The 27,379-nt window shown below is 44.8% G+C and overlaps 2 protein-coding genes across 3 annotated transcripts in view; one reads left to right on the forward strand and one right to left on the reverse strand.

The window, feature by feature from the left end:
• Positions 1–17,115, reverse strand: part of rtn4ip1 (reticulon 4 interacting protein 1) — a 77,889-nt gene extending 60,774 nt beyond the window's left edge. The window contains exons 1-4 of one of the 2 annotated variants that reach the window (XM_070885627.1): positions 16,502–17,115; positions 10,913–11,064; positions 7,493–7,561; positions 1,951–2,075 (exon numbers count right to left, since the gene is read on the reverse strand). In XM_070885627.1, the coding sequence (XP_070741728.1) occupies positions 1,951–2,075; positions 7,493–7,561; positions 10,913–11,064; positions 16,502–16,775 (620 nt within the window). In that variant the 5' untranslated portion in view covers positions 16,776–17,115. The remainder of the gene's footprint in view (positions 1–1,950; positions 2,076–7,492; positions 7,562–10,912; positions 11,065–16,501) is intronic. The other variant, XM_070885626.1, reaches the window with a different exon arrangement.
• A 44-nt stretch (positions 17,116–17,159) lies between these two features.
• qrsl1 (glutaminyl-tRNA amidotransferase subunit QRSL1) overlaps positions 17,160–27,379 on the forward strand; it is a 61,522-nt gene continuing 51,302 nt past the window's right edge. Inside the window, exon 1 of the mRNA XM_070885625.1 lies at positions 17,160–17,270. Within this exon, the coding sequence (XP_070741726.1) occupies positions 17,247–17,270 (24 nt within the window). The 5' untranslated portion in view covers positions 17,160–17,246. The remainder of the gene's footprint in view (positions 17,271–27,379) is intronic.

The following is a 27,379-nucleotide window of genomic DNA, read 5'->3' on the forward strand; positions in this document are numbered from 1 at the left end:
TCCTGGGGCTGGGATGATTGGCCTCCAACCACCACAACCAGTCACACCTTTACAGAGTTCATTATCATACATGTAGAAGTTCATTTAGATCGTACTGTACCAAAACTAGTCATTGTGAAACAACTGATCCAGGTACCTATATATGAAAACTATTCTGGTTGTGGAATATTGTTAAATACAAAACCTGGGACACGATTTTTAAACCCTCAGTTACTTTCTAAAGTGTACTTTAACACAATTTTTTCCCCACCATTTTCGGACAATAACAGGCCTGCAGCACCTGGTTGTAATGGAGATTTTAAATGACTCACTTGGGCCGAACCCAGGCCAATGAGTTATTTCAGGCACTAAAAAGGTACAGAAATCAATCAGCCCCATTTACTGCTCCCCACCACAAGGCTAACAAACACATCCTGCAGTTTGACTGGCTTGTAATGGGTGCCCACCAAAGCATTATGGAAGTAACCTCAGAAAGGTCTGTGGGATGGTAAGAAAACACATGTTAAATCAAAATAGTGGTTTTAGTTCTATTTTAATTTCCATTTTATTTCAGGAGGTCATAAATTCCTTCATATTTCTTCTCAGACCCCTCAGCACCCCAGGCCGCACAACACCTGCAGCTAAGGTGGCCATGAACCTTCCCTGCACCTCATTACTGGCTGCTTGTTGCAGGGCTATAGGGAAAGAGCAACTGAGATGAGGAGGAATTTCTTCTCTGTTGTAAATCTGTGGAATTCGCTGCCTCAGAGAGCTGTCGAAGCTGGGACATTGAATAAATTTAAGACAGAAATGGACAGTTTCTTAAACGATCAGGGGATAAGGGGTCATGGGGAGTGGGCGGGGAAGTGGAGCTGAGTCCATGATCAGATCAGCCATGATCGTATTAAACGGCGGAGCAGGCCCAAGGGGCCGTATGACCTACTCCTGTTCCTATTTCTTCTGTTCTTATGTATGTGGGACAAATTAGACAGCTCTTTCAAAGAGCCGGCATAGACACGACTGGGTTGTTTGGCCTCCTTCTGTGCTGCAAGATTCAATTAATCTAATGGAGACACACAGTAGTGGAGCAAGAATGATTCTCCCACATCCTCCATTCCTTTTGCAGTCTTCCCAACAACCAGCTGAATGAGTGGAAGAGGCTTGAGAGCAAGTCACCTGGCTACAGAGTCTGGCCCTTCAGGGGGAAGAGGAAGAGAAATTAGGAGAAAATTGAAAAAAAAAGTGAAACACAAAAGGACCCTCCCAAAAAAAACCCTGATTCTCCTAATTTTTCTTCAACTTTTACAGCTCACATGGTCAATTTAGAGCATTCAAGGGGAAGCTAGATAAGCTAGATAAGCACATGAGGGAGAAAAGAATAGGGCATGTTGATGGGGTGAGATGAAGAGGGGTTACTGGGAGGAGGCTCGTGTGGAGAACAAAAGAACATAGAATTGGGAGCAGGGATAGACCATATGGCCCTTCAAGCCTGCTCCGCCATTCAAGAAGATTACAGCTGATCTTCAACCTCAACTCTACTTTCCCGCCCAATCCTTTTATCTCTTGATTCCCCTAAAGTCCAAAAGTCTATCTATTTCAACCTTGAATATACTCAACGACTGAGCATCCACAGCCTTTTGGGGCAGAGAATTTCAAAGATTCACAACTCTGAATGAAGGCATTCCTCCTCATCTCAGTCTTAAATGGTCGACCCCTTATCCTGAGACTATGCCCCCTAGTTCTAGTCTCTCCAGCCGGGGGAAACAATCTCTCAGCATCTACCCTGTCAATCCCTCTCAAATTCTTATATGTTCCATGAGATCACCTCTCATTCTTCTAAACTCCAGAGAGTATAGGCCCAACCTGCTCAATCAGAGCAGAAACATTAGCATGGATCTGTTGGGCCAAATGGCCTATTTCTGTGCTGTAAACGTGCCATTTAACACACCCAGTGAATGGCGCCTACATTACCGTTTCCCTCTGCAGTTGTCTTTTTTCAGTCCTCCAGTGTTCACTAGGGCCGACCACACCGTCAGAGCCACATAAGGTAAAGCTGCAGCTTGTCTGTGACTGAGAGCTTTCGGTTTGTGGGCCACCTGATGTGAAATAATTCCTCTAGTTAGTAGTCAGCTGAAATGAAGCAATTTATTTTTCTTGCAGTCCCCTTTTAAGAAAAATAAAACCCTTCCCTCCCCTCGATTCCCCCTGCAACCATTACCCAGAGGGCTGAAGCTCCGCCAATGGTTCAGTGAGTAAATGCGGCAGCTGGTGTGGAATTAAGCCCTGCACACCAGGCCGCAGCAAGGTGCCAGTTTCCCCGCCTGATCTGTGCTGAATTAGCTTGGGTGGCAATGGGGATAGTAAAATTGGCCACATTATGCTACAGTGGCAGTGGGCGAAAGGGCAAGAGAAGGAAGGAAATCATCCAGGGTTTCTGCTCCTAATCATTATACAATGACCTCATATGGGAAAGTCTACATACGTGGCGAGCAGAAGAGGACAAGATCAGGCCTGGCTGTGGTGCCCCTGCAGTTCTAAAACCTCCCAACACTCACTGTCAAGGCTTGCGTACAAAACGTGACTTCTCGGGAGGTGCCGGAGAGCGACTGGGACTAAGGGGATTCCAAACAGTCGGTGCCTTCAACAGAGAAAATGTCTTGTCATTGCCGTCCGTAACATTAGGAGATGCATGAAAAATAGCTTGGGCTGCCTCCTCTTCTCCTGTGGAACAGGAGCTGGCCATTCAGCCCCTTGAGCCTGTTCAATTAAATCATGGCTGATCCGGAGGAGGGCGTGGCAAGGGTAATGGGCCAAAAAGAGACAGACAACGGCTTAGCCTCCACGTCAGACCTTCCCCAGTGGACCAGCTGCTGCAGAGACCAGGAATTCAGTATACAGGAGTCATTAAATTAACTCCATGGTCAACCCAACCTTGGTATATTCTGCCATAACACCAATGTACTGTACTGTCACAATCATCAACAGTTCTAGTCTTTCCAATGTGGAAACTGTTACAGCAAAATTCTACTTCTGACAAATATATCAATTGTATAAATGATAAAGCAATGTAGCTCACACTTACAGGTTGAACCTCCCATATCCAGAACTCCCTTATCCGGAACCACCCCTCGTCCAGAAGCATTCTCGGCCACCGGGTGGCGCATGCGCAGAACTCCGACATGAACATGACATAAAACCGCATGGTGGCCAGCCTCAAGGCTTCCGTGCCCCCCCCCCCCCAAATCATGATCTCTTTGCTGCACTCACAGCCCCAAGATATCCCCTTGCTCAGTACCTGTACCTTCCAATTTAATGTGATCACCCCTCGTCTGGAAAAATCCCTTATCCAGAACAGGCCAGGTCACAAGGGTTCCGGATAAAGGAGGTTCAACCTGTAGTATAATGCAACAGATGTCGTGGAAGTGCAACTTTGCTAATTGGATGGCAGATTTACAATATAGTTTCTATCACATAGTGTCTAGGACATACTGCATCATAACAGATGTACGTATAAGAACATAAGAAATAGGAGCAAGAGTAAGCCATCTGGCCCCTCAAGCCTGCTTTGCCATTTAATAAGGTCATGGCTGAGCTGATCTTGGCCTCAACTCCACTTCCCTGCCCTAAATCAAAAATCTGTCTATCTTCACCTTAAATATAGTCAATCATCCAGCCTCCACAGCTCTCTGGGGTAGAGAATTCCAGAGATTCACTACCCTCAGAAGAAATTCCTCCTCATCTCAGTTTTAAATGGGCGACCCCTTATTCTGAAACTATGCCCCCTACTTCTAAATTCCCCTACGAGGGGGAAACATCCTCTCTGCATCTACCCTGGCAAGCCCCCTCAGAATCTTATACATTTCAATAAGATCACCTCTCATTTTTCTAAACTCCCAATGAGTATAGGCCCAATCTTTCTTCATAAGGCAACCCCTTCATCTCAGGAATCAACCTAGCAAACCTTGTCTGAACTGCCTCCAACGCAAGTATATCCCTCCTTAAATAAGGAGACTAAAACTGTATGCAGTACTCCAGGTGTGGTCTCACCAATGCCCTGTACAGTTGTAGCAGGACTTCTCTGCTTTTATACTCTATCCCTCTTGCAATAAAAGCCGACATTCCATTTGCCATTATTGGGATGCTTTTCGTGTCTTCTACCTTTAAGACCGATACAAAATAGTTGTTCAATGTCTGCCATTTCCCTGTTTCCCATGATTAATTCCCCAGTCTCATCCTCTAAGGGACCAATGTTTACTTTAGCTACTCTCTTCCTTGTTATATACCTGTAGAAGCTCTTACTATCTGTTTTTATATGTTTTGCTAGTTTACTCTCATAATCTATCTTCTCTATTATTTTCTTAGTCATCCTTTGCTGGTTTCTAAAAATTTCCCATTCTTCTGGCCTACCACTAACCTTTGCAACATTATATGCCTGTGTTTTCAATTTGATACCATCCTTAGCTTCCTCAGTTGGCCACGGATGGTTTATCCTTCTCTTAGAGTCTTTCTTTCTCACTGGAATATATCTTTGCTGACAGTTATGAAATATCTCTTTAAATGTCTGCCACTGCTTATCTACCATCTTACCCTTTAATCTATTTTCCCAGTCCACTTTAGCCAACTCTGCCTTTATAATTGCCTTTATTTAAGTTCAGGACACGAGTTTGAGACACAACTTTCTCACTCTCAAACTGAATTTGAAATTCTACCATGCTACGATCACTCTTCCCTAGAGGATCCTTTACTATGAGATAATTAATTAATCCTGTATCATTACCAGATCTAAAATAGCCTGCTCCCTGGTTGGTTCCTCAACGTATTGTTCTAAGAAACCATCCCAAACACACTATGAATTCTTCCACAAGACTACCTTTGCCAACTTGATTTGTCTAATCAATATGAAGATTAAAATCACCCATGATTATTGCAGTACCTTTCTTACAAGCCTCCATTATTTCTTCATTTATACTCTGTCCTACAGTGTAGCTACTGTTAGAGGGCCTATAGACTACTCCCAAAGTGACATCTTTCCCTTATTATTTCTTAACTCCGCCCAAACTGATACTACATCTTGATCTTCTGAGCCAATATCATTTCTCACTACTGCACTGCTCTCATCCTTTAACATCCTTATAAAAAGGAACAATGAATACAAATTATATCCCCATAGATGATACCTTACTAACTATATTGTGAGAATGATTTAAAAAATCATGATTGTGAAACACTAATCTGAATCCTAGTCTGAAATGTCTCTCTCCTGTGCCTAAAATTTCCCAGTAATATCCCACTAGAGGGCACTGCTTCCCAGTTTCAGCCACCCAAACAATGGCTAGAAACCCAGATTGAGGAAGGGTGTCATGATAGTGACCCTGCCTCCCTCTGATTGTTGTTCAGTAGCCCCTGCTGGAACATGTGCACGTGTGTGTCTGGTGAGCCACTCCCTTGCCCCTGTGGTTGAAGAGCATACATAGAATGTACCGCACAGAAACAGGCCATTCAGCCCAACTGGCACATGTCAGTGTTAATGCTTCACACGAGCTCTCTCTTCATCTAACCCCATCAGCATAACCTTCTATTCCTTTCTCCCTCATGTGTTTAATCTAGCTTCCTCTTAAATGCATCTATAGTATTCAATATTCCTTGTACAGGTAGTAACAAGTTTCACATTCTAACCGCTCTGGGTAAAGAGGTTTCTCCTGAATTCCCTACTGGATTTATTACTGACTATTTTATATTTATGGTCCCTTGTTCTGGTCTCCCCCTCAAGTGAAACATCTTCTCTACGCCTACCCTATCAAACCCTTTCATAATCTTAAAGAGCTCTATCAAGTCATCCCTCAGCCTTCTCTTTTCTAGAGAAACGAGCCCCCAGCCTGTTCAAACTTTCCTGATAGGTATAACCTCACAGTTCTGGTATCATTCTTGTAAATGCTAATGCTCAGTGTCTGGCCTCCTGGGTGAGATACCAGAGGGAAACCAGTGCCCGTGAAACGATATCATAGCAACACCAAACGCCTTCAGGAAAAGAGAGGGCGACAAAAAAAAAAACATATTCGAAGTTTGTTCCATTTTCCAGACTTCCAAGGACCATCACAGGCCAATGACGGGCAGATTAGGTATATAGGAACAGGAGTGGGCAATTCAGCCCCTCGCGCCCACTCCGCCATTCAGTAAGATCATGGCTGATCCATATCACAACTCCATTCACTGGACTTTTCTCCATATCCCTCCATAACCTTACCTAAGAAAAATCTATCGATCTCAGTCCGCAGAGCTCCAATTGAGCCAGAATCCACAGCCATTTAGGGAGAGAATTCCAGATTTCCACTGCCCTTTATGTGAAAAAGTGCTTCCTGATTTCATTCCTGAATGGCTTAGCTCTAATTTTAAGATAATGTCCCCTTGTTCTTGATTTCCCCCACCAGAGGAAATAGTTTCTCTGTCTGTACCCTATCAAATCATTTTGAGCACCTCGATCAGGTTGTCCCTCAGTCTTCTAAACTCAAGGAAATAGAAACCAAGTTTATGCAACCTGTCTTCATAACTTAACCCCCCATATAACACTGCTGAATCTGCACTGCCATGCCTCCCCCACCTCTTCCCCAGGCCAATAAATTCTTCCTGAGGTGCAGTGCCCAAAACTGAACACTGTACTCCTTGTGGGTTCTGACCAAAGCTCTGTACAATTGAAGTTCAACTTCCCCCCTTTATATTCCAACCCCTTTGAGATACAGCCTACATTCCATTAGCCCATTTGATTGTTTTTTGTATCTGTCTACGAGCTTGAAATGATTAGTGTACTTGGACTCCCAAATATCTCTGCATCCCGACAGTAGCTAATTTCTCACCATGTAGAAAATATTCCGGTTTATCTTTCTTGGGTCCACAGTGGTTGATCTCACACTTGCTGAGATGACACGATGTGCTTTCAACTGAAAGGCTGTGATACCAAATGAACTGAACTAACAGTGGCTTTTGCTTCACCTCACACTAGTCAAGCAGCACTCCCTGTGAATATTACAAACATCTACTTTCATCCTGCTATCACAGTAAATATGCATGCCCTATTGTATGCCACCCCAATACATTTCTACAAAAGTGGCCAGAATAAGTCAGTCGACTAATTTTCTACCAACCAAAATGTTTTAACTGAGAATGATCGTGTCTAATTAGCGCGGCTGTACATGGTACACAAAATTGAACTGGGCTGTGGCAGTGAAAGGAGGTTCAAACTAAACAACTAGGCTAATTAAAAGTTACAGATGTAGATGATGGTCAGTATCAGGGAAGTCTCCCAGCTCAAAACATCTCAGGATCTGTTCTCTTATTTGTATTCTGCCTCTCCTACTTTGTATCCAGGAGGTATCAAGACAGTATAATTGTTGCATGAAAAATAAAAACATTCAGATGGGGAGCATGCTTTGTGTCCATTCTAAACAACAAAACCAGGAGGAGAGGATGAGAAGTTAGGTATTAATGATGAGAAATCCCGTATTCTCTCTCACCGCACCTCATTGGCACTTGCCACGACAAATTCTGCCAACGTCCCTGCTTTCCAGGGTGGTACCGCTGCCCAGACCTGCAAAGAAAATAAAACAGAAATGTTTCAAAAGTTCAATTGACAATGTATAGGATTTCGTATAAATTATCAACAAAAACTTGCATTTAGATGGTGCCTTTAACATAGTGAAACATCCCAAGCTTCACAGGAGCGCAATCAGACAAAAAATGACACCAAGCCAAAGGAGGAGATAATAGGACATTAGAAATTATAGAAAGAAACGGTATTTGTATAGCGCCTTTCATGACCTCAGAACATCCCAAAGAACTTTACAACCAACGAAGCACAACTGAAGTGCAGTCACTGTTATAATGTAGGAAAGATGGCTGCCAACTTGTGCACAGCAAGATCCCACAAACAGCAATGTAATAATGACCAGATAATCTGTTTAGTGATGTTGAGGAGGGATAAATATTGGCCAGGACAACAGGAAGAGCTTCCCTATTCTTCTTCGAATAGTACAGTGGCATCTTTTACGTCCACCCAAGAGAGCAGATGGGACTTCAGTTTAAAACGGCACCTTTGACAGTGCAGCACTCCCTCCGTACTGCACTGGAGTGTCAGCCTAGACCTTATGCCCAAGTCCCTGGAGTAGGATATGAATTCACAATCTTTGCAGAGGCGAGAGTGCTACCAGACACATCTGACATCTATTAGAAATGAACACGGCAATCCCATCACCTAGTTTCTCCCTTTCTCAAAGGCACAGACTAGTGTTGAGAGAGCACTCCACTGGTACAAGCCACACTCCAGAGGAGTCTAAACAGAGTAGAAAGAGAGAAACTGTTCCAGTTGGTGGAAGGGTTGAGAACCAGATGGCACACATTTAAGGTGATTTGCAAAAAAACCAAAGGCGACATGAGGAAAAACTTTTTTTACGCAGCGAGCGGTTAGGATCTGGATCTGGTGGGGAGGCAGACTCAATCATGGCTTTCAAAAGGGAGTTGGATAAGTATCTGAAGGAAAATAATTTGCAGGGCTACTGGAAAAGGGCGGGGGAGTGGGACGAGCTGAAGTGCTCTTGCAGAGAGCCGCACAGGTTCGATGGGCCAAATGGCCTCCTTCTATGCTGTAACCGTTCTAGGATTCTGGTATTGTCCCCAAGTTGGTGGGTACATAATTTTTTTTTTTATAAAAGATAAAGTTTACAGGGCTCTTTAAATATTTGCCAACTACAGGTACTTCAAAAAGAATTACCCACTTGTTATATACAGCTTCCCATTCTGTGGGGTGGACATTCTGATAGAAGTTAGTCCCCTGTAAACATAGACTGCTAATTTAGACCACTCCGATCCTGACTGCCAAACAAAAGAAACCTGTTCTCCAAACAGCTCATTAGGTCAATGCACAATATGGAAGACCGGAAGCTCTCAGGTCTTATTCTCGATCTACACAGGGTTCATTACCTCGAGGCTCAAGTTCTGTGATGCTCTCCTCACCAGTCTCAGTGCATCAACGTTACACAAGCTTCAATCGTCTAAAAACGCCGCTGTCCATGTCCTGCCTTCCCATTCTTCGCCATGGCTCACTGGCTCACCCCTGCCCCAACGAATCGACATCAAAACTCTCATCCTGGTATAAACATCTATAGCCTCAGTACAAGACTGTGACCCCAATTTGGTACAATTTCAAGGTGCTTTAGTGTGCAGTTAAAAAAAGTGTCTTTCTTCCTGACCTTCAACTGCTGTGAAATACCCAATACTTAGCGAAGAACAAACATCTCGATGTTTAATTATGTGTCAATATGCTACAGGGTGCAATAATGTGCAAAGCATTTTATTACCATTTTCATTACCATGACATTATAAGATAACATGCTATGCGGTGGTGATCTTATGAACATTACTCAAACAGAGCTGCCCACACAGAATAGCGCAACCTTTATTAATGTGAACACCAGTCACATTAAGTTTAGTTGTGCCTTGCTGACTGCCACCCTTCATCCTGTAGGTTCAGCTCTGTAATTGGAACAAAAGGATGGTGGGAACAACCAGAGATCAGCAGTCAGTGGCTTCAGCAGACAAACTACCAATTCCTCTAATTGCATTTGATAAAACAAAAACCATGTTCATAGGAAAAGATACCAGAATAAAAACATTTACCAACAGGCAAGCTCCATGCATCATCATCATCTTCATCATAGGCGGTCCCTCGTGTCGAGTACTCTTGCCTCGGAGTCAGAAGGTTATGGGTTCAAGTTCCACTGCAGAGATTTGAGCACATAATCCAGGCTGACACTTCAGTGCAATACTGAAGGCAGTCCCACGGAGTCGAGGATGACTTACTTCCACTCCTAAAGTGAGTTCTCAGGTGACTGGATGCGGGACCTACAGTCTCTGTCACAGGTGGGGCAGACAGTGGTTGAAGGAAAGGGTGGGTGGGGAGCCTGGGTTGACGCACACTCTTTCCGCTGTCTACGCTTGTTTTCTGCATGCTCTCAGCAATGAGACTCGAGGTGCTCAGTGCCCTCCCGGATGTTCTTCCTCCACTTAGGGTGGTCGTGGGCCAAGGATTCCCAGATGTCGGTTGCACTTTACCAAGGAGGCTTTGAGGGTGTCCTTGAAGCATTTCCTCTGCCCACCTGGGGCTCGCTTGCCGCGTCAAAGCTCCGCATAGAGCGCTTGCTTTGGGAGTCTTGTGTCAGGGATGCGGACGATGTAGCTCGCCCAACAGAGCTGGTCGAGTGTGGTCAGTGCTTCGATGCTGGGGATGTTGACCTGAGCGAGAATACTGACGTTGGTGCGTCTATCCTGCCAATGGATTTGCAGGATCTTTCAGAGGCAGCGCTGGTGGTACTTCTCCAGCGTTTTGAGGAGTCTGCTGTATATAGTCCACGTCTCTGAGTCATATAGGAGTTCTGCACTGTCTGAGGTGTCATCCTTTGGATGAAATGTTAAACTGAGGCCCCGTCTCAGATAGCCATGAAAGATCCCATGGCACTATTCCAAAATGACTGGATTGGGCAGGTGGGCCGGGGGGGGAGGGTGGGGAGAAAGGGTTCTTGCTGGTGTACTTGCCAATATTTATTCTAAAACCAACATCGCTAAAACAGATTATCTGTTCATTATCACATTACTGTTTGTGGCACCTTGCTGTGCACAAATTGTCTGCCGCGTTTCCTACATTACAAGAATGACTAACTTCCAAAGTACTCCATTGGCTGTAAAGCACTTTGGGATGTCCCAAGGTCATGAAAGGCGCTATATAAATGTAAGTTCTTTCTTTCTTTTTTTCTTATCTCCTACTGATGAATGGGGAATTAAAAAAATTACTGTAACAGCTGTGGGCGCAGGAGCCAAAGATTAGCACACATCTGCTAGTTATTGTGTTTGGAAGCACACAAATACAGCAACACTATCCAGAGATTACCTCATCTCCAGGTTTGAAATGAGACACATTCAGTCCGGTTTCCATGATGACACCAGAGACATCCCGGCCCAGAATAAGAGGAAATTCACTCCCAGCAGCTTTCATATTCAATGGGTCACGTTTCATTTTGAGTGCAGTAGCACCGTAACCATCTTCAAGAGACAACAAAAATCCAGACTTGGTAACTGCAAACTAGTAACACCGAAAATCCAGGACATCGGTAACACAAAATCAGTAACATCAAAAATGGCCACGGATTAAGCTTTTATTGAACGTAAAGGAATTGCTGAATTTCAAACAATAATCAACTAGAGAGAGAGAGAGAGAGAGAGAGAGAGAGAGAGAGAGAGAGAGAGAGAGAGAGAGAGAGAGAGAGAGAGACCAAAATTGAGCCCCACCATAAACAGGGCACACCTACCATTTTAAAAAAAGTTTATCCGAAGAAATTCAGGGGAATTTTTTTTTTGGTCGGGGCAGATGTCGTGTTGTCAGCGGAGTGGAAGTGCGGCGGGTCGGAACGGCCGTCGCTCCAAGTCATCAGCATGTCGCTGATGAGGTCAGTGTGACGTGGACGTGCCGCTTCGTACTGACGTGTCACAACGTCCCGCCCCTTCAATTAAAGGGGTGGGCTGCTGCGAACTCTGTAATGTGTTTAGTTATATTTACTGGGCCACCAGTGGGGGTTTCGGCTGGGTCAGCGGCCAGGCTGCCTATTGGCGATTAGCCGAACCCGTGGGCATAATTGTCGGCCCGAACTGGCAGTCGGCCGACAATAAAAAATAAAAATCGAGTCGCCAGCAGCCCGACCTCCCCTTTAATAGGTGGACATGCCGCCCAGCCACAGACAGCTCCCCGCTGGGGAAAGCGGTCAGCGGCACCGACCGATGGCGGCGGCACTCCCACGGGGCAATTTCCCGCAGGGCAAGCGGTCGATAAGCGGCCGGCGCGTGCCCGACGCGGTGGGAAAACGAGCAGGGTGGAAACCTGTTCCCACCACTTCCAGTCCAGGGGCAGTTGGTCTCCATTACACAGAGGATGGCACTGATCCCGGTTCCCACTGCCGAACAACCTGGAGATACTGCAAAAGTGGGACAAGTCTCCTATTTGCTCCCCACATTCTAAGATTGTGATATTCGTTTCATTCAATTCAGAAGGATGAGAGGTTGAGTGAACCCTCCCAGGCTTTCTACCCTGAGGCCAGCACTCAGTTGACATGGCCATCTGGGTCTTGACCTTGGAGGCACCAAGTGGAACCTATTTGCTTCCCCGTAATAGGAATATCCTGTTTAAAAAAGTAGGTAGACAAAAAGCAGGAAACTATAGACCAGTTAACCTAACACCTATCGTTGGGAAAATGCTGGAGTCCATTATTAAAGAAGTAGTAGCAGGACATTTGGAAAAGCATAATTCGGTCAGGCAGAGTCAGCATGGATTTATGAAAGGGAAATCATGTTTGACAAAACTTCTAGAATTTTTTGAGGATGCAACGAATAGAGTGGACAAGGGAGAACCAGTGGATGTGGTGTATTTGGACTTTCAAAAGGCTTTTGACAAGGTCCCACACAAGAGATTGTGCAAAATTAAAGCACATGGTATTGGGGGTAATGTACTGACGTGGTTGGAGAACTGGTTAGCAGACAGGAAGCAGAGAGTCGGGATAAATGGGTCCTTTTCAGAATCACAGGCAGTGACTAGTGGGGTGCCGCAGGACTCAATGCTGGGACCCCAGCTCTTTACAATATACATCAATGATTTAGATGAAGGAATTGAGTGTAATATCTCCAAGTTTGCAGATGATACTAAACTGGGTGGCGGTGTGAGCGGTGAGGGGGATGCTAAGAGGCTGCAGGGTGAGTTGGACAGGTTAGGTGAGTGGGCAAATGCATGGCAGATGCAGTTTAATGTGGATAAATGTGAGGTTATCCACTTTGGGGGCAAAAACACGAAGGCAGAATTTTATCTGAATGGCGGCAGATTAGGAAAAGGGGAGGTGCAACGAGACCTGGGTGTCATGGTACATCAGTCATTGAAAGCTGGCATGCAGTAACAGCAGGCGGTGAAGGCGGCAAATGGTATGTTGGCCTTCATAGCTAGGGGATTTGAGTATAGGAGCAGGGAGGTCTTACTGCAGTTGTACAGGGCCTTGGTGAGGCCTCATCTGGAATATTGTGTTCAGTTTTGGTCTCCTAATCTGAGGAAGGACGTTCTTGCTATTGAAGGTTCGCCAGACTGATTCCCGGGATGGCTGGTCTGACATACGAGGAGAGACTGGATTGACTGGGCCTTTATTCACTGGAGTTTAGAAGGATAAAAGGGGATCTCATAGAAACATATAAAATTCTGACAAATAGAATTTTATATGTTTCTATGAGATCCCCTCTCATCCTTCTAAACTCCAGTGAATAAAGGCTCAGTTGATCCAGTCTCTCCTCATATGTCAGACTGGACAGGTTAGATGCAGGAAGAATGTTTCCGATGTTGGGGAAGTCCAGAACCAGGGGTCACAGTCTAAAGATAAGGGATAAGCCATTTAGGACTGAGATGAGGAGAAACGTCTTCACTCAGAGAGAGTTCTAAACCTGTGGAATTCCCTACTGCAGAGTGTTGTTGATGCCAGTTCGTTGGATATATTCAAGAGGGAGTTAGATGTGGCCCTTATGGCTGAAGGGATCAAGGGGTATGGAGAGAAAGCAGGAAAGGGGTACTGAGGTGAAAGATCAGCCATGATCTTATTGAATGGTGGTGCAGGCTCAAAGGGCCGAATGACCTACTCCTGCACCTATTTTCTATGTTTCTGTGTAACAAGCAGAGTGGATAAGGGGGAACTAGTAGATGTCTTGTATTTGGATTTCCAGAAGGCATTCGATAAGGTGCCACATAAAAGGTGACTGCACAAGATAAAAGTTCACGGGCTTGGGGCCAATATATTAGCATGGATAGAGGATTGGCTAACTAACAGAAAACAGAGAATCGGGATAAATAGGTCATTTTCCGGTTGGAAACAGTGGCGAGTGGGATGCCGCAGGGATCGGTGCTGGGGCCTCAAATATTTACAATCTATATTAATGACTTGGATGAAGGCACAGAGTGTAATGTAGCCAAGTTTGCTGATGATACAAAGATACGTGGGAAAGCAACTACTGCAGTAGGAAAAGTTTGTTATCTGTAATGGCTGACCTATCAGGAAAGCAGCAGTTGTCTCAAAAAAACACATGGCATGAAAGTCTTTTTTCCAAACCTGACCAAGCAAATATCTTTCTAAACAGTGATAGGGCTTCAGTTCTCCTTCCCATATATGGCAGAGACGTAGAAAAAATATTTTGTATCAGTCTTCACAGTAGAAGGTACTAAAACCATCCTTATAGTGGATAATCAAGGGGCTATAGGGAGGAAGGATTGGTTAACTAACAGAAAACAGAGAGTCAGGATAAATGGGTCATATTCCGGTTGGCAAACAGTGACCAGTGGGGCGGCCACAGGGATCGGTGCTCGGTCCTCAACTATTTACAATCTATTAATGACTTGGATGAAGGGACTGTGTGTAATGTAGCCAAGTTTGCTGATGATACAAAGATGGGTGGGAAAGCAAATTGTGAGGAGGACACAAAAAATCTGCAAAGGAATATAGACAGGCTAAGTGAGTGGGCAAAAAAATTGTCAGATGATGTATAATGTGGGGAAATGTGAGGTTATCCACTTTGGTAGAAATAATAGAAAAGCAAATTATAATTTAAATGGAGAAAAATTGCAAAGTGCTGCAGTACACAGAGACCTGGGGGTCCTTGTGCATGAAACACAAAAAGGGAGTATGCAGGTACAGCAAGTAATCAGGAAGGCAAATGGAATGTTGGCCTTTATTGCAAGGGGGATAGAGTATAAAAGCAGAGAAGTCCTGTTGCAACTGTACAGGTATTGGTGAGGCCACACCTGGAGTACTGCTTACAGTTTTAGTCTCCGTATTTAAGGAAGTATATACTTGCATTGGAGGCTGTTCAGAGGAGGTTCACTAGGTTGATTCTGGAGATGAGGGGTTTGACTTATGAAGATAGGTTGAGCCTATACTCGTTGGAGTTCAGAAGAATGAGAGGTGATCTTTTTGAAACTTATAAGATAATGAGGGGGGCTTGACAAGGTGGATGCAGAGAGGATATTTCCATTCATAGGGGAAACTAAAACTAGGGGACATAGTCTTAGAATAAGGGGCCGCCCATTTAAAACTGAGATGAGAAATTTCTTCTCTCAGAGGGTTGTAAATCTATGGAATTTTCTGCCACAAGAGCTGTGGAAGTTGAGTCATTGAATATATTTAAGGCGGAGATAGATAGATTTTTGAGCGATAAGGGAGTAAAGGGTTATGGGGAATGGGCAGGAAAGTGGAGCTGAGTCCATGATAAGATCAGCCATGATCTTATTGAATGGCAGAGCAGGCCTGAGGTACTAAATGGTCTTCTCCTGCTCCTATTTCTTATGTTTTAATGTTCTGGGAGGAGCATTGTCTCCAGGATCTCCTGCTAACAGCAGTTTCAGAGCAGTGTTGGCATAGGTCACCTTCCCATCCTAAGACAGCAAAGGGAGAAAAGAGGGAGCCTTGCCTCACCTCATCCCCCAGATAAAAAAAACACAAATGGAGTCATAGCAGTTAACTGTACAGCAGTACAGGGGAAATTTGGGAGCGGCTTTCCCCACAGTACTTCATTGTACTGTAGGGAAAGCCGCTCCCAAACAAGACAGTGTGGAGTCAGAGACAAGATGACAAAATAGCAGAGGAAATTATTAATGAAAAACATTTTTTTTTAAATCTTGACCCAGTATACACACATAATGTCCTGTATTACTGTCCCAACTGTATGATAGAAGCTACTTTCCTGTCATAATTGTGCAGCATCACCACTCAGAAGTATTAAACCAGCATTACAGCTGTTTAGTTGATACAAACTGCAACACAGTGTCAGGCCATCTGAATCCTCCCAGTTACAGTTCAACACCTTCCAATCTGTTACTCCACAAAGCACATGGGCCAGAGCTCTCCCCATGCCTCAACAGTAAACTTGTCATCTCTGAGCCAGACAGACGAGGAAAGCCCCATGTCCAAGTTAGTTGACTGCTGGACAAGTTTGGGGAGGGGGGGGAGGGGGGGACAACAATTGTTTGCAATGCCCTTCAATTAGGGAAGGGAAATATCAGCTGATGAACTGTGAATGCAGTGTGGAGAGAGACCAGAAACAGCAGGAGCACATAAATTGAAAGAAATCGTCTTCACGAAAAGCATTGACGATTTTTTGTTAATTTACATCGGAATGACATAAAATCACATTGAAACACACCACAGTTTGCTTTGCACATAATACCAGCGTCATAAAATTGGCCCTTCTCGTTCAATTAAAAAAAATTTGCCAAATATTTTCCATGAAAATAATGGTTTAAAAATAAAACAGATCCATAACCAAACACTTCAATAATCTCTCGACACTCAATTCAAATTTATAGTATGAAGTACATCAATATTGTGCGAATTTGTAAAAGGCACAACACATACAGTTCAAATGGATAACAAGAAATTTTCAACTTCACATAAAAAAATAAACTTACTTCTCATGGAAATGTCAATTGGATTTAAGCTGACAGCGTGAACTTTTATCATTACTTCATTGGGGTAGTGTATAATTGGAAACAAATAATCTTTTGTAAAACGCAGCATACTATTGTTCCCATATCTATCGATCACCCAGGCTGGCATAACAGTGTGTTTGCGTGAAGAGGTACTAATCTTTCTCCAAATATCATTCTCAAAAATGTTTGCTCCAATTCTCACAGAATTACCTAAACGCCCAGGACCAACCTTTCTACTTACTGATTGCAACATGATGAGGAATATGACTAGACTGTGAAATTGCAAATATTACAAATCCCTCATTCAAAAGTGAACACTTGCATCAAAACTAAGAAAGGTTATGAATTGTTATTCCCAGCAAAAGTCTTAGGAGCAAAGTTTATACTTAATACAAAACCCGGTAAACTCCAAGTGCAATGCATAAAATGCAATTTCTTGCATTCACTTGAATATTAAAGTACTTGCATGCTTTCCGGGAACTGTCCCTCTCTCTAAAACCTGAGTCTGACACAGCTGGCATCTTCTCCTTGAACCTTTGTGACCTCCAGCGCACCCAATCAGCACCGCGTTCCCGGGTGACCGCTTCCAATCAGCAGGCTCGTTGTTGACGGGTGGCTGCGGAGAAACAACATGGCGGCGCCCATGGTCAGCGATTGATGAAGATCAAACTGTCGCTGCTTACAAATATAACGGCGCAAACAGCTCCGGGAAAGAAGTGGCACCATGTGGGGCTGGACCCTCCGAGAGGTAAGCGGCATTCACCGCATTTCAAATAGTTTGTGTGAAAGTCGGCGCCGCTCCTGTTGGTTTATCACAATCCCGCCGACACCAGCGGAGACCCCGCTCATGTCCCGAGGGTCTGGCAGAGCCAGAGCCCGGCGGGCCTTGTCCTGAGGGGGGTTCATCTCAGCTTAACTTTCACAGGGCCCCTCCCTATCTCTGTAACCTCCTCCGCCCGACTACCCTCCGAGATCTCTGCGCTCCTCCAATTCTGGCCTCTTGAGCATCGCCGATTTTAAGTGGGGATGGTCACTGATAATTGCACAGTGTTCAGTTCCATTAGCAACTCCTCAGATAATGAAGCAGTCCATGCCCGCATGCAGCAAGACCTGGACAACATTCAGGCTTGGGCTGATAAGTGCCAGGTAATGACAATCTCCAACAAGCGAGAGTCTAACCACCGCCCCTCGATATTCAATGGCATTACCATCGCCGAATCCCCCACCATCAACATCCTGGGGGTCACCATTGACCAGAAACTTAACTGAACCAGCCACATAAATACTGTGGCTACAAGAGCAGCTCAGAGGCTGGATATTCTGCGGCGAGTGTCTCACCTCCTGACTCCCCAAAGCCTTTCCACCATCTACAAGGCACAAGTCAGGAGTGTGATGGAATACTCTCCACTTGCCTGGATGAGTGCAGCTCCAACAACACTCAAGAAGCTCAACACCATCCAGGACAAAGCAGCCCGTTCAATTGGCACCCCATCCACCACCTTAAACATTCACTCTCTGCACCACCAGCGTACCGTGGCAGAAGTGTGTACCATCTACAAGATGCACTGCAGCAATTCGCCAAAGCTCTTCGACAGCACCTCCCCGCGACCTCTACCGCCTAGAAAGGCAGCAGGCACATGGGAACACCACCACCTCCAAGTTCCCCTCCAAGTCACACACCATCCGGACATGGAAATATATCGCTGTACCTTCATCATTGCTGGGTCAAAATCCTGAAACTCCCTCTCTAACGGCACTGTGGTAGTACCTTCACCACACGGACTGCAGTGGCTCGGGCAGGCGGCTCAAGGGCAATTAGGGATGGGCAATAAATGCTGGCCTTGCCAGCAATGCCCCCATCCCATGAATTGCTCTAACATTAGTGGCATGCCTCGGCCCTAAACTTGGAATTTCTTCTCTGGACACCTCATTCCTCCTTTAAGATGCTCCTTAAAACCTACCTCTGTCCAAGCTTTTGGTCACTTGTCCTAATATCTCTATGTGGCTAGGTGTCAAAGCTTGTTTGATAATGCTTCTGTGTAGCGTCTTGGGATGTTTTACTGTGTTATATAAATGCAAGTTGCTGTTGTTGAAGTGTGTTTAACTGTTAACTAATTTCATGAATTAAATCATTTCTCTGCTTCAATCCATTCCTTATATTTCCCAATGATTTCTAGCCGTGGATTTAAACACACTGCTGAGACTCCCTAACTCACTATTTGCATTCAGTCATTGGTGCTATCCAACCAGCACGGTGAGGTAAACTGATTAATATCTGGGTTTAAAGAATGTATCGGGTAGGAGGTGGCAGCAGGTCGAAAAAGAACAAAAATTTGCACTTGTGAAGCACCTTTTTATAATGTGAGAGAAAAAAATAATCTGAGGTGCTACGCAGAAGGCACATAGAAAATGGATGTTGCGCCAGGAGGGTGAGACTTGGAGGGGTAACCAAAAACTTGGGTTTTAAAGGAGCGAGGGAGAGGAAATTCCAGGCAGCTGAAGGCAAAGTCAATGACGGGGATGAAAGGAGTCGGATGCAAAAGAAGCCAGAATCAAACAAACCACTCCCTCCGTTTCCCTTTTTACAGGTGGGATACTTTGGTCAACAGGCACATCCTTCAAAATGTGAAGTAATATCACTGTTACAGCATAGTTGCAAACAGCACATTTTTCACTCCATGAGATGTATGGGATAAAACAGTGTTTCTTTGGGCGAGATGTGTCAGAACATTGTGAGAATGTTGCCAAACATGTTACGCAGAATACAGATATTGGTGTTACAGATTGGTCGATTATAATAATGGAAATTATTTTGACTGGTGCCAGCTAATGTGTCGACAGCTAACTTGGCATCACCCTGCCCGGCAATATTTGGATGGTGAGCAGTTTGAATTGTGACACCGAATGTTCAACCTTACCTCGTTGGAATGGAAGAAAGTCTGAAATTGGTAACATTGGTTTTATCCCAGATTAATTTTTTTTAATAAAGAATTGAAACCTTAGGGGTTGCAGAATTCAGTAGATTCTACAGATAACAGACATGCTCTCACCATCACTTATTCCCACAACAAAGTATATAAATTCTGGCTTTTTCACACAAAGGCTTGCCTGTTAACTAGTGAACCAGGAACTGTCCAACCTTCTGAAAATTAGTCATGCGGCAGTAAAATTCTCTTACAGTTTAGAATAGATTTTTGCAACTCCCCCCCCCCCCCCCCCCCCCCCAGTATTCTCCTTTCCTCCTGCTTGAAATGCATTGACTCCTTGCAAGGTACAGCTCCACAGTCGCAGTCATTTTTGTTACCAAATGGCTGTTCTTCATGTGTAAGCCTATATAGAGAATATTGATAGGCAATTCAACTGTAGGAGGATATCACAGTTAAGGCAGATTCCAAATGTGACATTTACGCTTCGAGCAGATGTTGCTGGATAATCGGTGGTTAAAAAAAGACTTGCATTTATATCGTGCCTTTCAGAACCTCAGGATATCCCAAAGTACTTTACAGCCACTGAAGTACTTTTGAAGTGTGATCACTGTTGTCATGTCGGAAACATAGGAGTTGGAACCCAGGCCAATTTTCTCCCCCCTAATACTGAGGTCAATTGTAGCACCACTACCACCTTCTGATCAACTGGCTGTGTACAGTCTGGGAGTGGAGGTCAAACCTGACCCTTACTTTAAGGATTGTTTAAATACTGCCTTTACCAGCTAAACGATGGAAAAGTGTTTTGAATTATTATTGGTTACTTTTTGGCCCTCCATTCATCACAATACTTCTGTAACTGTCAATCTCCTCCACCTCTGATACCCTGGTCCCCAATAAATTCTTTATCCTTTCCCCTCTTGGTCTTTCCCTGCTATGGTCGCAATCTTCACTGCCTCAAGTCCAAGGGGCACAGGATTCAATGTATCTGGTGCACAACTAGTTTAACCATCCATCAAAAGATCTGGATGGACCACATCAAGCACTATTGGATATATCGCTGTCCTCTATCAAAACTGTTCATTACTTCAGGATTATCTTGGTAGGGCAAAGATAACTCTCAGCTTCTTTTCTCCACTACCAACTGTCACCTCAAACCCCTCTCCTCTTTACCCTCGCCTCCAACAACAAGTGTGACCCTTGTGCTGCATCCACCTATTCCCCATGCCTACCACATCTTCTCAAAGGCCCCTGGTACCCTAGCCCTGAACTCACATCTTTCTCTAGTTACTCTCCTATTCCCCTTTCATCTTCTCCGAGCTTATCTTGTCCATAAGACCCACCTCCTGCTCTCTCACCCCTATTCTCCCTAAACTACAGGCCATGCAAATTCCCATCCTGGCCTCCATGCAAGCCGACATTGCAAATGCTTCCCTATTCTCAGATACTGTTATTCTATCATTCAAAACCACTGTCATTATCCCCACTCAAAAAAAAACCTCATCCTTGGCCCCTCTGTTGTTGTCAATTATCCAACCTCCCTTTCTTTCCCAAAGTTGTTGCCTCCCAAATCAGTGTTGTTCTTTCCCATAACTCCATGTTTGAATCTGTCATCACTGCAACAGCTCTTATCAAAGTGTATCCAGCTGCAGTTCCTGTCAGACCGCATTGCGGCACTGGAGCTGCACATGGATTCACTCTGGAGCATCCGTGCTGCTGAGGATGTTGTGAATAGCACGTTTAGTGAGTTGGTCACACCGCAGGTAAAGGTTACAAAGGCAGATAGGGAATGGGTGACCATCAGGCAGAGCAGGGGTCCCCGTGATCATCTCCCTCCAAAACAGATATACCACTTTGGATACTGTTGGGGGAGATGGCTCAACAGGGGAAGGCAGCAGCAGCCAAGTTCATGAGTGGCTCTGCTGCATAGAAGGGCAGGAAAAAGAGTAGGAGAGCTATAGTGGTAGGGGATTCTATCATAAGGGGAATAGATAGGTGTATCTGTGGCGGCAATCGAAACTCCAGGATGGTATGTTGCCTCCCTGGTGCAAGGGTCAAGGATGTCTCGGAGCGGCTGCAGGGCATTCTGGAGGGGGAAGGTGAACAGCCAATTGTTGTGATGCATATAGGTACTAACGATATAGGTTAAAAAATGGGATGAGGTCCTACAAACTGAATTTAGGGAGCAAGGAGTTAAATTAAAAAGTAGGACCTCAAAGGTAGTTATCTCAGGATTGCTACCAGTGCCACGTGCTAGTCACAGTAGAAATAGCAGGATAGTTAAGATGAATGCGTGGCTTGAGGAATGGTGCAAGAGGGAGGGATTCAAATTCCTGGGACATTGGAACTGGTTCTGGAGGAGGTGGGACCAGTACAAACCGGACGGTCTGCACCTGGGCAGGACCAGAACCGATGTCATAAGGGAAGTGTTTGCTAGTGCTGTTGGGAAGGGTTTAAACTAATATGGCAGGGGGATGGGAATCTATGCAGGGAGACAGGGAAGTAAAATGGGGGTAGGAGCAAAAGGTAGAAAGGAGATGAGGAAAAGTGGAGGGCAGAGAAATCAAAGGCAAAAATCAAAAAGAGCGACAGTACAACATAATTCTAAAAGGACAAAATGTTAAAAAAACAAGTCTGAAGGCTCTGTGTCTCAATACGAGGAGCATTCGTAATAAGGTGGATTAATTAACTGCGCAGATAGCTGTTAACGGATATGATGTAATTGGGATTATGGAAGCATGGCTCCAGGGTGACCAAGTCTGGGAACTCAACATCCAGGGGTATTCAATATTCTGGAAGGATAGACAGAAAGGAAAAGGAGATGGGGTAGCGTTGCTGGTTAAAGAGGAGATTAACGTAATAGTAAGGAAGGACATTAGCTTGGATGATGTGGAATCGGTATGGGTAGAGCTGCGGAACACCAAAGGGCAGAAAACGCTAGTGGGAGTTGTGTACAGACCACCAAACAATAGTAATGAGGTTGGGGATGGCATCAAACAGGAAATTAGGGAATAATGCAATAAAGGTACAGCAGTTATCATGGTTGACTTTAATCTACATATAGATTGGGCTAACCAAACTGGTTGGAATAAGGTGGAGGAGGATTTCCTGACATGTATAAGGGATGGTTTTCTAGACCAATATGTCGAGGAACCAACGAGAGAGCTGGCCATCCTAGACTGGGTGTTGTGTAATGAGAGAGGATTAATTAGCAATCTTGTTGTGCAAGGCACCTTGGGGAAGAGTGACCATAATATGGTAGAATTCTTCATTAAGATGGAGAGTGACACAGTTAATTTAGAAATTAGGGTCCTCAACTTAAGGAAAGGTAACTTCGATGAGGCGTGAATTGGCGAGGATAGACTGGCGAATGATACTTAAAGAGTTAACATGGATGAACTTCAACAATTGTACATCCCGGTCTGGCGTAAAAATAAAACGGGGAAGGTGGCTTAACCGTGGCTACCTAGGGAAATTAGGGATAGTGTTAAATCCAAGGAAGAGGCATATAAATTGGCCAGAAAAAGCAGCAAACTGGGAAAAATTTAGAATTCAGGAAAGGAGGACAAAGGGTTTAATTAGGAGGGGGAAAATAGAGTACGAGAGTAAGCTTGCAGGGAATATCAAAACTGACTGCAGAAGCTTCTCTTGATATGTGAAGAGAAAAAGATTAGTGAAGACAAATGTAGGTCCCTTGCAGTCAGAATCAGGTGAATTTATAATGGGAAACAAAGAAATGGCAGACCAATTGAACAAATACTATGGCTCTGTCTTCACTAAGGAAGACACAAATAATCTTCCGGAAATACTAGGGGACCGAGGGTCTAGCGAGAAGGAGAAACTGAAGGAAATCCTTATTAGTCAGGAAATTGTGTTAGGGAAATTGATGGGATTGAAGGCCGATAAATCCCCAGGGCCTGATAGTCTGCATCCCAGAGTACTTAAGGAAGTGGCCCTAGAAATAGTGGATGCACTGGTGGTAATTTTCCAACATTCTATCGACTCTGGATCAGTTCCTATGGTTTGGAGGGTAGCTAATGTAACCCCACTTTTTAAAAAAGGAGGGAGAGAGAAAACGGGTAATTATAGACTGGTTAGCCTGACATTGGTAGGGGGGGATAATGTTGGAATCAATTATTAAAGATATAATAGCAGCGCATTTGGAAAGCAGTGACAGGATCGGTCCAAGTCAGCATGGATTTATGAAAGGGAAATCATGCTCGACAAATCTTCTCGAATTTTTTGAGGATGTAACTAGTAGAGTGGACAAGGGAGAACCAGTGGATGTGGTGTATTTTGACTTTAAAAAGGCTTTTGACGAGGTCCCAGACAAGAGATTAGTGTGCAAAATTAAAGCACATGATATTGGGGGTAATGTATTGACGTGGATAGAGAACTGGCTGGCAGACCGGAAGTAAAGAGTAGGATTAAACGGGTCCTTTTCCGAATGGCAGGCAGTGACGCAAGGTTCAGTGCTAGGACCCCAACTATTTACAATATACATTAATGATTTAGACAAAGGAATTGAATGTAATATCTCCAAGTTTGCAGATGACACTAAGCTGGGTGGCAGTGTGGGCTGTGAGGAGGATGCGAAGAGGCAGCAGGGTGACTTGGACAGGTTAGGTGAGTGGGCAAATGCATGGCAGATGCAGTAGAATGTAGATAAATGTGAGGTTATCCACTTTGGTGGCAAAAACAGGAAGGCAGAATATTATCTGAATGGTGACAGATTAGGAAAAGGGGAGGAGTAACAAGACCTTGGTGTCATGGTACATCAGTCGTTGAAAGTTGGCATGTAGTTACAGCAGGCGGTGAAGAAGACAAATGGCATGTTGACCTTCATAGCAAGAGGATTTGAGTATAGGAGCAGGGAGGTCTTACTGCAGTTGTACAGGGCCTTGGTGATGTCACACCTTGAATATTGTGTGCAGTTTTTGTTGTGTATCTGTAAAGCATGCGCTCCCATGTTCCGCCACCAGGGAGTGCATCCCCTGAAGTCCCAAGGGATCCCAGCAATCCTTGGGAGCACTGTATGTAAGCCGGTCCCTAAGGCCTGTTCCTCACTCTGGAGTGTCTCAATAAAGACTGAGGTCACTGTTACTTTAACCTCTCTGTGTGCAGTCTCATCTGTGTTAGGAATACAATAGTTTTCGTCTCCTAATCTGAGGAAGGACATTCTTGCTATTGAGGGAGTGCAGCGAAGGTTCACCAGCCTGATTCCCGGGATGGCTGGACTGACATATGAGGAGAGACTGGATCGACGAGACTTATATTCACTGGAATTTAGAAGAATGAGAGGGGTTCTCATAGAAACATGTAAAAGTCTGATGGGTTTAGACAGGTTAGATGTAGGAAGAATGTTCCCAATGTTGGGGAAGTCCAGAACCAGGGGTCACAGTCTAAGGATAAGGGGTAAGCCATTTAGGACCGAGATGAGGAGAAACTTCTTCACTCAGAGAATTGTGAACCTGTGGAATTCTCTATCACAGAAAGCTGTTGAGGCCAGTTCATTAGATATATTCAAAAGGAAGTTAAATGTGGTCCTTATGGCTCAAGGGATCAAGGGGTGTGGAGAGAAAGCAGGAATGGGGTACTGAAGTTGCATGATCAGCCATGATCATATTGAATGGTGGTGCAGGCTTGAAGGGCCGAATGGCCTACTTCTGCACCTATTTTGTATGTTTCTATCCCATATGATTGTGACCATGGTGCACTATCCCTCCTCATCCTTCTTAACTTCTCTGTAGCCTTTGATATCCTTTTCCAAAATAACTCCCCTCCGTTGCGTAGTGCAATGGGGTTGCCCACACTCAGTTCCATACTCATCTATCTGTTCATAATCAGAGCATCGCCAGTAATGGCTTCTCTTCCAACCCTTGCAACATCACTTCTGAAGTCACCCAAAGATCTATTCTTGCCCTCTCCTTCTTCAACTACATGATGCTCCTTGGAGACATTATCTGAAGAGATATAGTCAGGTTAACGGAGTGGGAAAGAGCATGGCAAATGGAATACAATGTAGGGAAGTGTGAAGTTTGGTCGGAAAAACAAAAAAGCATAATATTTTAAAATGTTTGCGTTCAGAGGGACCTGAATCACAGAAAGTTAACAGGCAGGTACAGCCAGCAATTAGGAAAGCAAATGGTATGTTAGCTTTTGTTACAAAGGGATTAGAGTACAAGAGTAAAGAAGTCTTACTACAATTATACAGTGCATTGGTGAGGCCACACCTGGGGTACTGTGTACAGTTCTGGTCTCCTTACCTAAGGAAAGACATACTTGCCTTCGAGGGAATGCAACAAAGGTTCACTAGACTGGTTCCTGGGATGGGGGGGATTGTCCTATGAGGAGAGATTGAGTAGAAACATAGACGAGGCCTATATTCCCTAGAGTTTAGAAGAATGTGAGGTGATCTCATTGAAGCATACAGGGGCCGAAATTGCCCCTTTTAAGAGCTGTGACCGCCTCAAAGAGGCAGCCACGGGTCGGTAAGGACTCACCGCCTAGTCGGCGCGGAGTCACTGACATTTATGAAATTGCTCTCCATTTGTTTTCCAGTGGTGATCCACCCGTGTTGCCACCCCATCGGACACGCGCCGATCCCCCGCTGACCAGCGGCAACCCCTTTCCCCGGCGGGAACGGAGCAGCCGCCGCTCGGTGCCCCTGACAGCTTTCCCTGGTGGGAAGCTGTGTGTAGCTGGGCGACGCGGCTGCCCTTAAAGGGGAGGGCGCTCTGCCGCGGCCGTCATTTTATTTAAATTGTCGGCCAACTCCGAGGTCAGCCCAACAATGGCGCCCACGGGTTCGCCTTCCTGGTGGGCCAAACTAAACTAACTGCAGAGTTCGCAGTGGCCCTCCCCTTTAACTGAAGGGGAGGGATGTTGTGGCGCTGATGACCCCGAGCACCCTCCGCTCCGGTCCAAGGGCACTTCCGCCCCGCAGCCGCCCCAAACATCGCCCCGACCGGAAAAAAATCAAAGTGCTGAATATCGGTCGACTCTCCGCCCATGGATTGGGTCGGAGAAAATCAAAATAAAATGGTAGGTGTACCACTTTTCAGTCGACGGGGGGGCGAGGGCGTGTGGCAATTTTGGCCCCATAAAATTCTTAAGGGGCTTGACGGGGTTAATGCTGAGAAATTGTTTCCTCTGGCTGGGGAATCTAGAACATGGGGTCACAGTCTCAGAATAAGGGGTCGGCCATTTAGGACTGAGATGAGGAGAAATGTCTTCACTCAAAGGGTTGTGAATCTTTGGAATTCTCTATCCCAGAAAGCTGTGGATGCTCCCTCATTGAGTATATTCAAGACAGAGGTCGATAAAGTTTTGGGAGTTGAGGGATATGGTGATAGTGCGGGAAGGTGGAGTTGAGATAGATCAGCCATGATCTAGTTGAATGGACTACTCCTGCTCCTATTTCTTCTGTTCTTGTATATGCTGACAGACACCCAGCACTACCCACTGCCTGTGTGTTCTCAGATAGCTTGTCCGACATGCAGTCTCGTCTGAACCGTTATTTCCTGCAGTTAAACATTGGAAAAACCAAAGCCATCACTTTAAGTCATCATCACAAACTCCGCACGCTCGCCACCAATTCCATCTCATTCAGGTAAACTCAGATTTCAAAAAAGTTCAATTAGGAGAGAGGGACTATTGGTTTTACCTGAAAACTAGGGATCCTTATCCAAGCTGGTCTCCATATAAAAATAAAGTGTCTGAGCTAAAGTCATTAATGGAGGTCGAGCTATTGGCTGGACTAGATTCGTGTTCCAAATAGACTTCTGATTTTTCATGTTTTGACACTTTACTTTAAATACATAATAGAGAGGACAAAAGCATGACCAAAAGTTTCAGTGATGGCAGAACTTTATTGAAATGAAATAGCAGCCCTGCTGCTGTGTACTGCCAGGGCTACATTTTGCAGACAGGT

The sequence above is a fragment of the Pristiophorus japonicus genome, chromosome 7, assembly GCF_044704955.1.
Source record: "Pristiophorus japonicus isolate sPriJap1 chromosome 7, sPriJap1.hap1, whole genome shotgun sequence".
Taxonomy (NCBI): domain Eukaryota; kingdom Metazoa; phylum Chordata; class Chondrichthyes; family Pristiophoridae; genus Pristiophorus; species Pristiophorus japonicus.